The sequence below is a fragment of the Athene noctua genome, chromosome 4, assembly GCF_965140245.1.
Source record: "Athene noctua chromosome 4, bAthNoc1.hap1.1, whole genome shotgun sequence".
Lineage (NCBI taxonomy): Eukaryota > Metazoa > Chordata > Aves > Strigiformes > Strigidae > Athene > Athene noctua.
Window position 1 is genome coordinate 55,717,137 of NC_134040.1, and position 12,430 is coordinate 55,729,566.

The 12,430-nt window shown below is 41.4% G+C and overlaps 1 protein-coding gene across 1 annotated transcript in view; it reads right to left on the reverse strand.

Annotated features, from left to right (window-relative positions):
• Nucleotides 1-339: 339 nt before the first annotated feature.
• The window catches only part of LOC141959717 (transmembrane protease serine 11E-like), a 42,384-nt gene continuing 30,293 nt past the window's right edge, over nucleotides 340-12,430 (reverse strand). Inside the window, exons 6-10 of the mRNA XM_074903957.1 lie at nucleotides 7,438-7,476; nucleotides 4,041-4,236; nucleotides 2,941-3,200; nucleotides 2,015-2,157; nucleotides 340-501 (exon numbers count right to left, since the gene is read on the reverse strand). Coding sequence (XP_074760058.1) covers nucleotides 340-501; nucleotides 2,015-2,157; nucleotides 2,941-3,200; nucleotides 4,041-4,236; nucleotides 7,438-7,476 — 800 coding nt within the window. The remainder of the gene's footprint in view (nucleotides 502-2,014; nucleotides 2,158-2,940; nucleotides 3,201-4,040; nucleotides 4,237-7,437; nucleotides 7,477-12,430) is intronic.

Sequence of the window (12,430 nt, forward strand, 5' to 3'; positions counted from 1 at the left end):
CATGGCTGAAGAAAAATTCCCTTTTTTTCCCTGGAAAATGTGTTTATAAAGCAGGTAAGTTGGTAGCGTTTAAATGTTAGTTCAATAAAGTCAGTTCTTAATTTCTGATAAGTGAGAATGTTTCAAGGCTGAAAGATGAGGCAGGCAATCTCATATGTTTAGCATAGATTCACAAGCAGTTAGGATCTCTGACAGCAAAGATAGCACTTGCTGCAGGCAAAGGTTGCTTCAACCAAAATTACATAGGAATATATATACTAAAAAAATAGCTTTTCAGAATTATGGACAACTATGAGTTACACATAGTCTATGTAGTTAAATCCATTTTTGATTTTGGAATTAGATGCCAGTTTTTGAGGTAATCCAGTCACGGAAATAAGTCACTCGTGTGTAAACTCCAGGTTTATTTGGTTTGGCACATTCATCTCCCCAGCTCACTATTCCCACGAGGTACCACATCAGTCTAGAGTCTGGAGTAACCAGTGGTCCCCCAGAGTCCCCCTAGAGAAAGAGGAGGGGAAAAAATTGTTTAATGGATCAGAAGGGAAAATACAATTATCTCCATAGACAGAAGGGTGTGACCAATAAGAGAAGAAAGCAAGCAGTATTTCAAGAGCTGCTATTTGTGCAGAATCCAGGCTGTTTCTGAAACTTGAGTCAGAAGTCTGTGGCTTTTTCCTGTTTGCCATGGAACCTCCTGACCTGTCTCTGGTTTTACAGTTAAAAAAAAAAAAAAAAAAGCTTCTCTTATGTTCTTATGTTTCGTGAAACAATGCTTCCCACCTGCCTTGTCTTCCTCCTCGTACAAAGTAGGGAAACACAAATACATACAGCAATCTAAGCCAACAGGAACTTTTTTTTTTCCTCCCCAGTAACCACTATTGTTTTAACAAATTCTTTTAGTCACTATCAGCAATTAACATTTCATAAAGCATTTAATCAGGAATTTGGCCTCCTAATTAGACCATATCTCCTGAAGTTGGCTTGAAGTTAGCCACTTTAAAAGGCTAAATTCAGATACTGTTAATAGCATGACATGGTAAGAACAGTTAAAATGGAAACCTTACAGGCTGAAAGGCAATCCTCACACAATGGACCAAATTCTCCACTTTCCAACAAAATGCTTTTCTGAAATAAACAGCAGTTGCACCCTTTTGCTCAGGTCTGTTCAATGCTGAGTCAGACAGGAACAGAGGAATTGAGCCTCCCAAACTTATTCTGCAGGGAGTTTTCTTTGGACATACATCTGCGCATCTGCAGGACTGGGATTCTGGAAAGGGTACGTTCTTTGTAAATAACATAAATAGAAATTACCAATTTTAAAGTTATCATTATGGAAATATTTTCGTTTGAACATAAGCATTTCCTTGCAACATTTGCAAACCTGCACCACACATGTAGCCTTACCACTCCGTTTACACCTAGATTCCTTATAGCTTGTTTCAGACAGTTTTCCTTCCACTGATCCAAGGCCATTACCAAAGATCATATCATAACAGATCTTTTGTGAGATGATCCAGTCCAGAATTTAATTTCAATGAGTGCATTCTTGCTGGCAACTTAACCGCTACATTCTTAACCTTCTTTCTTCCCAACTGTACAGATGTCCGATCTTGGCTACTTGAGACATTTAATTTTAAGATCATATTTAGTATTTCAGCATTTAGTGTCTCTGTCAATGTCTTGTCATATCACTTTGCAGGCAAATAGATTTCACACACAAAAAATTACAAGAAGCAAATGGGCTTGTAGCAGCTATTCTGAGTTACAGAATAAGGATTTAATTTCATGCTATGAAAGGTTTAAATTCTGAATATTATACTAATTTAGCTCTCTTAGTAGGGGTTTTATGTGCTAAATGATATGTACTAAATGTTATTTCATTTTACAACGTAATTTCTGTTTGAATGGAGCTTATTTAAAGGACTAATACCCTGTCAGTTAAGATTTGGTCAACCAGATACTGGAGTCAGCAATAATATAGTTTTCCACTCTATTTTTTAGCAACAGTTACCTGACAAGCATCTACTCCTCCTTCCAAGTATCCAGCACACAACATCCTGGGTGTTATGTCCCCGTCGTACACTTCTTTTCTGTTGCAAGTGTTTGAGTCAATAAGTTTCACTGTTGCTTCCTGAAGAGCATTTGGAGTTGGACCTGAGGGAAAATATAGTTTGGTTATTTAACAACAGAATTACTTTGTAGTTTTTAAGATCCAGGAAGAGCATTTAATGTTCTTTTATGGAGAACCATTGACTTGGTTTAATGTGGTGGTTTTGCTTGTTGATCTGTCTAGGTTAGTCCCTTAAGGAAAATGTACATACTAATAGTCTCACTTAGGAACTGGACCATTAAGACAGAAGTAACAATTGCATGGTACATAGTGCCTTAAGTGTAAAACCATATATTTTATACATGTTCCATATAATACCATGGAACACAAAGTACCCAGCAATTTGGGAAGATAATATGAAATGAAGACATCTTGGTTTCATTGCTAAATCTACTTTTAGTGTGGCCTGATAAGACCACGAGCTTGGGTAAGCCACCATCTGCAGTTCACTCTGCACATTTATCTGAAAGCCCACAGAGTTATCTGTAGCTTCTGGCTAGAACTGGGAGAATATTGTTTTAGGTGCTATATTAACACATGAATGGCTGGACTACCTGTCTTAAGAATCTACAATATGAAATGGAAAGGCTGGAAAAAGAGAAGAGTTTTCTTCTTGTTTTCTGTTTCAGCGGATTATAGCTCTGTCTTTGTCCAGTCTAATTTTACAACAAGAAACTGCTCCTTACAATTAAACAAACCTATTACTCACAGACAAAGCATTAGCCTTGCTGCCATAGAACATATGCTACAGAAGAGCTATCAATCACTAGTAGATCAGAGCTACCGTTTATGTAACATACAGGTCGCCTGGTAGACTCAGGACTCACCGTCATTCGTAAGTGCTCCCCAGCCTGTGATGACAGCATAAATATTGTACAGAAAAGTCTGAGATGGCTCAGGCAGACAAACACGGTGTATGCTACTCGTAAACTCAACTCGTTTAGAGAGCTGCACAAGTGCAATGTCATAATCGTGTTCTGGGTAGCGGTACTTTTCATGAATAATAATAGTCTTGACCGGTCGTTTCAAGCTTGGTGGCTTCAGGAGAGCTCCAAAAGTAGCAGTCCACTTCTGAGGGTGACTCATGCTGAAAAAGGTAAGAGTGTAGTAAGTATTTAGCTGTAAATATGTCAGGCATTTCAAACCTGTTGAACACCTTTACTGTAAAACTCCTTCAAGCCAGCTCCCTACTAGATTCTTAAGGCATCCATCACTTTCCATAACACTGTGTCCCACATAATTGTGGGCTGCTGCTAGAAGAGGGCAATCCTGCCTTCCTTCCTCTACCATGGTCTCATATTCCTCCCCAACTTGTCCCTGATCTAGCCACTGTGTGGCTGTAGGGTGTAATCAAATCAAAAAGCTCTTCTGCTAGAAAGCTCTTAATCTCTGTCACTCTTTTTGCATGTTTATAATCTGTTCAATCAGCTGTTCCATCTTACGTGCCCTGCAGCTCACAAATGTTATGCTTGAAACAAAAAAATGCTGGGAGTGCAAGGATGAATGGAGGGGTAGAAATGTGGGATTACAACTTCTGGTAGCAGTCTGCAGCAGCAGCAACCTACTTGTAGCACAAAGGAGCACCTTTAGAAACATTTAGTGCAACAGGAAATAAATATTGTTTCAATCACATTACCTTTTCTGCACTTCTTTGCTCAATGTGCCAAATTACTTTGTGCAAATTAATTTGCATTGTGCTTTTGATTTCCACTCAGACAATTGCCAGTTCTGTTCTAAAGAGACAGTCTTTAATTTCTCATTGAAACATTCAAGTGATGGGTCTGCTTAACCCTGACTTTTCTTCTCCAAGGCAGAAAATTGTTCCCCCTGGAAAGAGTCAGGGGTATAGCGCAAATCTGGAAAGCCACACAACTTGATACACATGGGGCACATTCTCCTGCAGATTCTCTCTAAGATGGAAACTTACTCTCTGAAGCAGTGAGCTGCAGATACAAGCCACGTGTTGCTGATGAGTGTTGCACCACAGCGATGGATATTATTGTACTGCAAGCTAGCTTGCCACGGCCAGTCCCCGGTCTCTGCAGAAGACAATCCACCGACTATTCGCAATGATGATGATTTTGCCATTGACTTGACTGATCTATTCTGCCGTAACCCACAGACTGTCAAAAAGGAGAAAGAATGTATTAGCTAGTCTTCTGTTTAGTAAATATGGCTACCAATGGCTGTGGAAAACATAACGTAAAATTACACACCACCTAGGTTCTCTAGCAGTATTAACACCAACAAGAAAATATACCTTCCACCAGTCCCCCAAATCAGAGATCCTCATGCACAACCCATTCTGTTAGAAGCCTGAATGAACAACTGACTATTATAGGAATCCATGATGGACAACCATTCAGGCTTAGCTGCATGAACAGCCCAAATCAGGAATCAAAACCTCCACCACACACCCAGGACAATTCCCAAATACAGGGATTGCCAGCTTTAATGTCCCAGGTAATTTGTCGTTAGGATAAAACACGAACAAAGCAAAATCCAAGATGGGAATGATCCAAACCATGGGTTTTTACCACGCATGCACACAGATTGCATCAGCAAGATGTAACCTGGAAACAGCAACTGCACATTGCACAAATGGCAGTTCACAACTGGACCTGGAGAGGCACTTCAGGTAAAGAGCATCACATGAATCCAAGCCAGAGATGACAAAGGCATGGATACCTCCAGCATGATGTGCATCCATGACAAGAAGTATTATCCTCCAAACCCAGAGAGAAATGAAAATATCCATGGTTTCAGCCACTAAACTCAGGATATTCAGGAGCAGCTGAAGCTCCCCTGTAGCTTTAGAAACTTCCTCGACAGAGCTGCTTTAGCTGTCTTCTCCCATGCAAACAGCATCAAATCCATCTTACCTGGACCAAGACCCACTAGTTTTCATCCAGGCCCCGATTTCAGCTAGGACATTAGGAAAGTTGACAGACAGGACTATCCCAATTCATTGAAAAAGAGACAGAGCTAAGAATTATTTGCACAGTGACAACACAATCCAAACCATTGCACTGCCTGTCTCCTGTAGACAGTGACCCAGAGGGGAAGAAAACAGAAATCGGTAGTACGTCACTGTAGAGCTTCCAGCCCCAGGGCCCTTGAAGTCCTCAGAGGCGAAACTCTGGAACCACACAGAGTGTAACCTCTGCCCCTTCCTGCTAGGAAGGGTCTGTGCAAGGTTACGTCAACGGTACCTCATAGTCAAAACCAGCAGCAATAACACGGCAGACTGAAAGCTGTTCACAAATTGGGGAAAAACAAAACAAAACAAAACAAACAAAACCAGTCATACAATATTGAGAAGTTCATGTGCTCAGTGTAGACTCTGCCCTGTTCTGAGATTTAAAACCACAATGAAGGATATCTGTGAAATCTAAATCTATCTGTCCAGAACTTTCCATGTGAAAGGAAACTGAAGAATATACCATAATTGCTAAGACTGTCTGTACTAGCATGTTTCCCTCCTAAAAGCTATTGGTAATCCTCAATTACTCGCCCTAAAACTGCACAATCCTATCAACTACCTGAGCAGTCAATATTCAAAGACAGGGAAGAACTCACAGTTCCATTAGTGCCCCAGAACACCAGCACCTAAAATGGACCCAAAAAGTGATGTTATTTAATCTTCCATTAATTGACAGCCTGATGCTAAGGAACTGATCAAATCTTCCCAGAGTTAAAAGAAACCCAACTTGTAAGTAAAAATGGCTTTTCATGACTATTAAATCTCCAAACAAGCTGTCTTCCTTCTCTGAAAGCTTAAAAACATCTCTAAAACAAACTACCTCAACTTAAGCCCTACAGCAATATCTTGAGAAGACCAGTCATATTGCCTTATATTTTCATAAAGAAAATTTTTTTGCTACTAGCCATTCCAAAATCCAGACCACTTTCATTATAATCACAGGCTGATGTAACTTCTAAACACTTTCTTATGGTCCTTCCTTCCTTCCTTCCTTCCTTCCTTCCTTCCTTCCTTCCTTCCTTCCAATGCACACTAAAGAAAATGACATAATTATTCCAAACTCTTCTGCATTAGCCCAATCCTACCAGCTTTTGGGGCACTTCTCACTTACAGGCTGTGTTAAAGGTCTCTGCTAGGCTGCCATCCTTAAAGCACCAGTTGCTGGTACATGTTCAGGTGTATATCTCATCGCTTAATATGTGTATAGGAAGATAACAGGTAGCAAGGTGGAGATGAATTGTAATTCATCCATATGAATTGTTATAGCATCCAAGACACTATATGTGAAACAGGTTCTGCAGTCACTGCTCCAAGATGCAATTCTAATACTTTACATCAGAGAGACAGAGGACAGGGTGTCTGCCCTGTGCAGGCAGAATTAGACTTGACAAAGTATTCTTTTTAAGTACATGTTTTAATCAATTTGTAATCAAGATTACTCCTAACTATAACCTGCTCAAATATAAAATGCACTGAAATCCCTGATAAGGACTCTCCTGCCTTTAGTACATTATAGTACACCTTTCAGCTAGCTGCTGTGTCTAACATTAAAGCAGTCAACTAGCCCAAACAATTAAGTTCCTTTATTTATTGGAAATCCTCCTTGCTCAGTCAATTTTACTCTGCACAACTAGAAGTCATCTGAAATCTCTTAGCTTTCATGTAGAGACATGGCTTAGTCTCTGTGCATCCAAATACACAATTAAGCAGACACAGTATAAATGCTTTCACTGGTACCAACAGCAACTGGATCAAACTAGTAAATAAAGAAGTGTCCTGAACATTACAGTGCTCAGCCCTCCCTAGCTAAGTCTTCTGTTTCCCACATGGCAGGGTTTACATTTGAGATGCACCCTCCACCTTCCACACCAGCACTGCTGAAGGCAAAAGAATGCCATAGGCACCTAGGCAACAGGAGTTGAGTGTCTCCTCTTTGTCCAACACTGGGGATTTCTATAGAGCCCTCAGCACTTGCTCTTTTCTCATTGTTTGTGCTTTTCTCAGAGAACTGCTGGTATTTGTAACAGAAGGAACATCATGCTGCAAGAAAACTGACCAAGGAACTCAGCAGTGAGTGTAGAATTTTTCTAGAAGGGATTTTTACCCCATCATCACAATTTTCAAGCCAGTCTTAAGTATCTCAGAAGACACTAATAAAAAAGGCTTCCTCGTGGCTGAGCAGAATCCCTAAACACATGGCTCATCTGTGTGAAGTACAAGGTCACATTCATTAGACAGAAGGATGAGAAAAGGCTTTTAAAGGCCAGGAAAAGTGCTCAGAGACTATTCATGCTAATTAAAACAATCAGAGATTTCCCAGGCTTAAAAAGCCCTCACTTACTGTCATTGAAGAGGGCTTCTGCTCTTTTTGTCTCCATATCTGAAACAAACAAACAGTCAGGGTAAGGCCAGGACAGCACAGACAAGATTCCCATGTGCATGGTCATCCCACCCAACAGCTATTTGAGTACAGGGCACTGCAGGAGGTATGGCTGAAGGGGGCTGCTAGAGAAACCAGTGTAGTTCATATGTGGTCATGTTCTTGTGCTGGCTATTGCACTTCTCTCTGCAGTGCTGCTTGCTGTTCTCCAGCCAGTCAGTATGCTCTGAGGACCAGGCACAGGGTCTCCCCCATCCTGCTGGACCCTGATGCTTCTGGAGGGGAGTACAGACAAAACAAGTCCCGTGTTACTCAAGATCCACAATTTTGTTGGAGAGAAATGTTTACAGTGGAAAGCTTTGAAATTCCTTTTTTGTAAAAAATCAGCTGGCCGCATTTTACACTAGAGTGAGGGCCAGAGGAAATCTCTGTTGCCCTCTTTGAGATCAGAAGGCACTGACCACTGCAGCAATGCCAGCTTACAATAGCAGTGGCTTATTCCTATCTTATTGAGCAACAGGGTGTCTGGTACACTATTAATACTAAAAGAGACAGTTAATCGCAATTTATTACACGGCACAGCAAGTTCTAGCAGTACATTCCCTTCTCCAATATGTATGTGGTATGTTTATGGACGATACAGTAAGCTCATGCTGGCAACACCAAGTGTTGGTTCAAGGTATAAGTCCTTTCCCCTTGTTCCAGAATACTATTTTTACTAGAGCTACCATTTTAGTTGCCAGCAGTAAAAAAAAAAAAAAAATAAATTAAAAGAGAGCATCCACAACTTCATATTTTGCAGCTGGATAGCCTCTCTCAACAGATCCTTGTCCTTACCCTCTTACTTAATTCCTCTTTCTTCTTTGTAGCTACACCGAGCAATATCCTAGTTTTGATCCAAAACCACACCAAGCCCGGAGGGGTCTCATTTGAGTGCAAAGGGCTCTGGCTCATACTCGTCGCCTATTGTGCTTGTATCACTTGTGTTTTGCTTGTGAGTTTGACACTCCCCCTGATACACAGGGTGAGTTGCATGTTTGCAGTCCACCATTACTAGACATATATTCATTCATTTCTTAATATGACATTAAGCAGATTACTATAGAAAAAGGAAGCAAACAGAACTCCAGTACATGTACAGCTTGACTGTGGAGAATGTTACAGAGCAAAGGCAGTGCTAGGGCTACTGTATGTGCATGCAGCTGCTGCTTTTTTTTGTAAGAATGGGAGATGAGTTATGCTTGGACATTTATATAGTAAAACAGTCTTATTCACTATAAACAGGAATGTTCACATAATAAAGATAAATAAGTTTTACTGGTGACAAGCAAGAACTTGTGAAGTCCCTTTTCAGTAAAAATGCTCAGTTGTACTTTCTCAGTTCCTATGAATAAGGGAGGAAAACTCTGTATTGAGTTTGCATGGCAAGGTTTTGGTAGCAGCAGGGCTACAGGGGTGGCTTCTGTGAAGCTGAGAAGCTGGTAGAATCTTTCTTATGTCCAATGGAGTCAATGCCAGCTGGCTCCAAGGCAGACCCACCACTGGCCAAGGTCAAGCCCATCAGCGATGGTGGTAGCGCCTCTGGGGTGATCTATAAAAAGAGGGAAAAACCCTGCACAACGGCAACTGCAGCCAGAAAGAGGAGTGAGAGTATGTGAGAGAAACAACTCTGCAGACACCAAGGTCAGTGAAGAAGGAGGGGGAGGTGCTGGAGCAGAGATTCCCCTGCAGCCCATGGTGCAGCCCCTGGTGATGCAGGCTGTGCCCCTCAGCCCACGGAGGCCCATGGTAGAGCAGATCTCCACCTGCAGCCTGTGGAGGACCTCACGCTGGAGCAGGTGGGTGCCCGGAGGAGGCTGTGACCCCGTGGGAAGCCCACGCTGGAGCAGGCTCCTGGCAGGACCTGTGGACCCATGGAGAGAGGAGCCCACGCTGGAGCAGGTTTGCTGGCAGGACTTGTGACCCCGTGGGGGACCCACACTGGAGCTGTCTGTGCCTGAAGGACAGTTTGTGAAGAACTGCAGCCCACAGGAAGGACTCATACTGGAGAAATTCATGGAGGACTATCTCCTGTGGGAGGGACTCCACACTGGAGCAGGGTAAGAGTGTGTGAGGAGGAAGGAGACACAGAGACAATGTGTGATGAACTGACTGCAACCCCCATCCCCTGCACCACTGGGGGAGGGAAGATAGAGAAATCAGGAGTGAAGTTGAGCCTGGGAAGAAGGGAGGGGTGGGGGGAAGATGTTTTAAGATTTTATTTCTTGTGATCCTACTCTGATTTGATTGGTAATAAACTCAATTTTTCTCCAAGTCGAGTCTGCTTTGCTCATGACGGTAATTGTTAAGTGATCTCTCCTCATGAGCCTTTTGTTATATTTTCTCTCCCCTGTCCAGTTGAGGAGGGGGAGTGATAGAGCAGCTTTAGTGGGCACCTGACATCCAGCCAGGGTAAACCCACCACAGTCCTTTTTGGTACCTAATGTGTGGCAGAGGAATTTGAGATAAGGATATTAATTGGAAGAGGTAATAAGCAAAACATGGACTGAACAATGTTAGAGAGTGGAATAACTGTAGGGAATTTTCAGTTGTTGCAGTTGTGGTGAAGGGACAAGGGGTGGATTGTATGTAAATTGTCCATGTATTTTCGGTGGTGTGATGATGTTTTGATTGTGGTGGGGGGAATTGTTTTTTGTTGATGGGGCTGAAGTTTATAAAGACTATGTGATGAATGTGAATTTTAATGATAATTCTTAAATATGTGATTCACAGAGGGCTGAAATGTACAGGTACTTCTGCATTTCAGGAATGTCAGTTGTTTTCTGTGAATTTTCATGGATAATATTGTTGGTTGTTGACAAGATCCCTTACATCAAAGTGTAATAACAACAGAAAGTAAAAGGCTAGGCCAACAGAGGGATTCAGTGGTGATGTAAACACTACTGTTTGGTTCATTTCAATGTGAATTTAAAAAAATGGGTGCTGAGCTGTGCTAAGGATTTGACTACTTCACCTATATGTTTATATTGGCAAGAAATGCTTTGAAAAATCTGGCCCTACTTGCTTATTTCAACTGTGAGGAGCATCCAATGTTTCCCTAGAAATTCATACAACCTTCAGAACTAGCTCATCGTTTGGGTCACATGAATATTTTATAGCTGTAAATGGGTAAGAAACCAACAAATGTAATCAACAATGAAAGAGCACCTTTTGCCTTCAAGAGCAATATTGATAATAATGTTGTTTTAGCTTCTCTCTGGGTGGAGAGACATTTACCTCATAATACCTAATTATAAAGCCTGCAGTCAATTATTAACACTTATATTATGTTGCAAAGCTCATTGAGAAGACAAAAGGAGCAACCAGCTAGTTCAAGCTCAGTGCCGGAAGCAATTCAGTTGGCATGTTCTCACTGCACTGAGTTTTGCCGTGAGTCACACAGCTGTTCGGCAAGGCACCTGTCTATACCTCTGTTTGCCTTTTTATGAGGCACCTCAAAAAAAGTACAAACCTCATGTGGGCAAGATTTTACCCACTGCTTCCAGCTGGACCAACTTGTGTGTAGTTGGAGAAACAAGTCTTCCACACACACACACTGCAAGTTTTAAATAGGGTGTTTGTACAGCTTTGAATTTTAGCATATTTTATAATATATCAGGACTATGCAGCTGATGTACTCTCCCACTCACCCACTGCTGAAGGAAAAAGGCCATTGACACCCGTCAATAAATTCAATGCTGTATTCACCAGGGCAGGGGCACTGCTTTTCTTTAGAGATCTGTCAGATACAGTGCTGTGACCATGTATCCCACACTGGGAGCTGGAACACAAGTACTGAAGAAAACACCACAGCAAGGGAGAAAACCCAGAGTAAAGGCAGATTTTAAGAGGAGAGAGCAGGTCTGTCTGGCAACAGACCCAGGAACTCATTGTGCAGATCAGGAGAGGTGAAATTAAGGGCACAATACCCAGGACTCAAAACCAAGATCCCAAACTCTGAGCACATGTATATGTCTGGAAACTTGAACTGACACTATTTTCAGATAAACCGATCCCACAGTAGATCCCTTCAAAAGCAGGGAGCACTTTGGGTTGGTTATACGACACTGCTGAAAATCAGGTTGCCTTCATTTGTTACTAGCTTGACATTTTTGGCCTGGTCAACAGCATAGCTGTTCGCATTGTGCCAGCCAACATGTTGCAAGCCCTGCCTTGAAGCAATCACTTGTAAGGCACGAGAGACAATTTCGCTGCCCTGCTCATTTACTAGTTGCCCTAGTTGCTTGCACTACCAAGAAAAAGCATCAATTAGTAACAATTAAAGTGTCATATCTTGTCCCAACCATATACAGCTGCAAAAATAGTTGTTTGTGCCACATTTAGGAAAACAGTATTCAGGCTTCCACTGTAAACAAGAACAAGTTCAACTTGAACATGCATTGCCTACCTACAAAATGAAGCTCGCTATTTAATTAGAGCTTGCCTAACTTAAAAGAAAAAAACTACTATTTAAATTAAAATTTAAAAGACAGCAATCTATTGAAATGTGGCTTAGGGATTCCATCTTTCAGAAGAGGGCTCTGTTCTCCAACTGGACAAACAATTTTGTTAATACAGATATTTTGCATATTTAGTAAACACAATAACCTTAAAACACTTAAATTATTGGTCTTAATTTCCTACTAATGAGAGTAGTGACTTGAAATTACTATTTAAGATTAATATCTTATCAGTCAATAACTTCTTTTTATTCCTCAACATATGCGTTTGAGCAAACATGGAAAGAAAAGGGGAGTAAGCAACAGCAGGAAAGCATCTTTATTTTGGTAATTGTTTATATGGCAGTTAAGGCCAGGATTTCTAAGGAGGTCCAGTGCCCAAAGACCATGGATCTATTTGGCAGCCATCTAAATGTTTGCAGGTTCATAGTTAACTTCAGAGTGAATGTGACCAC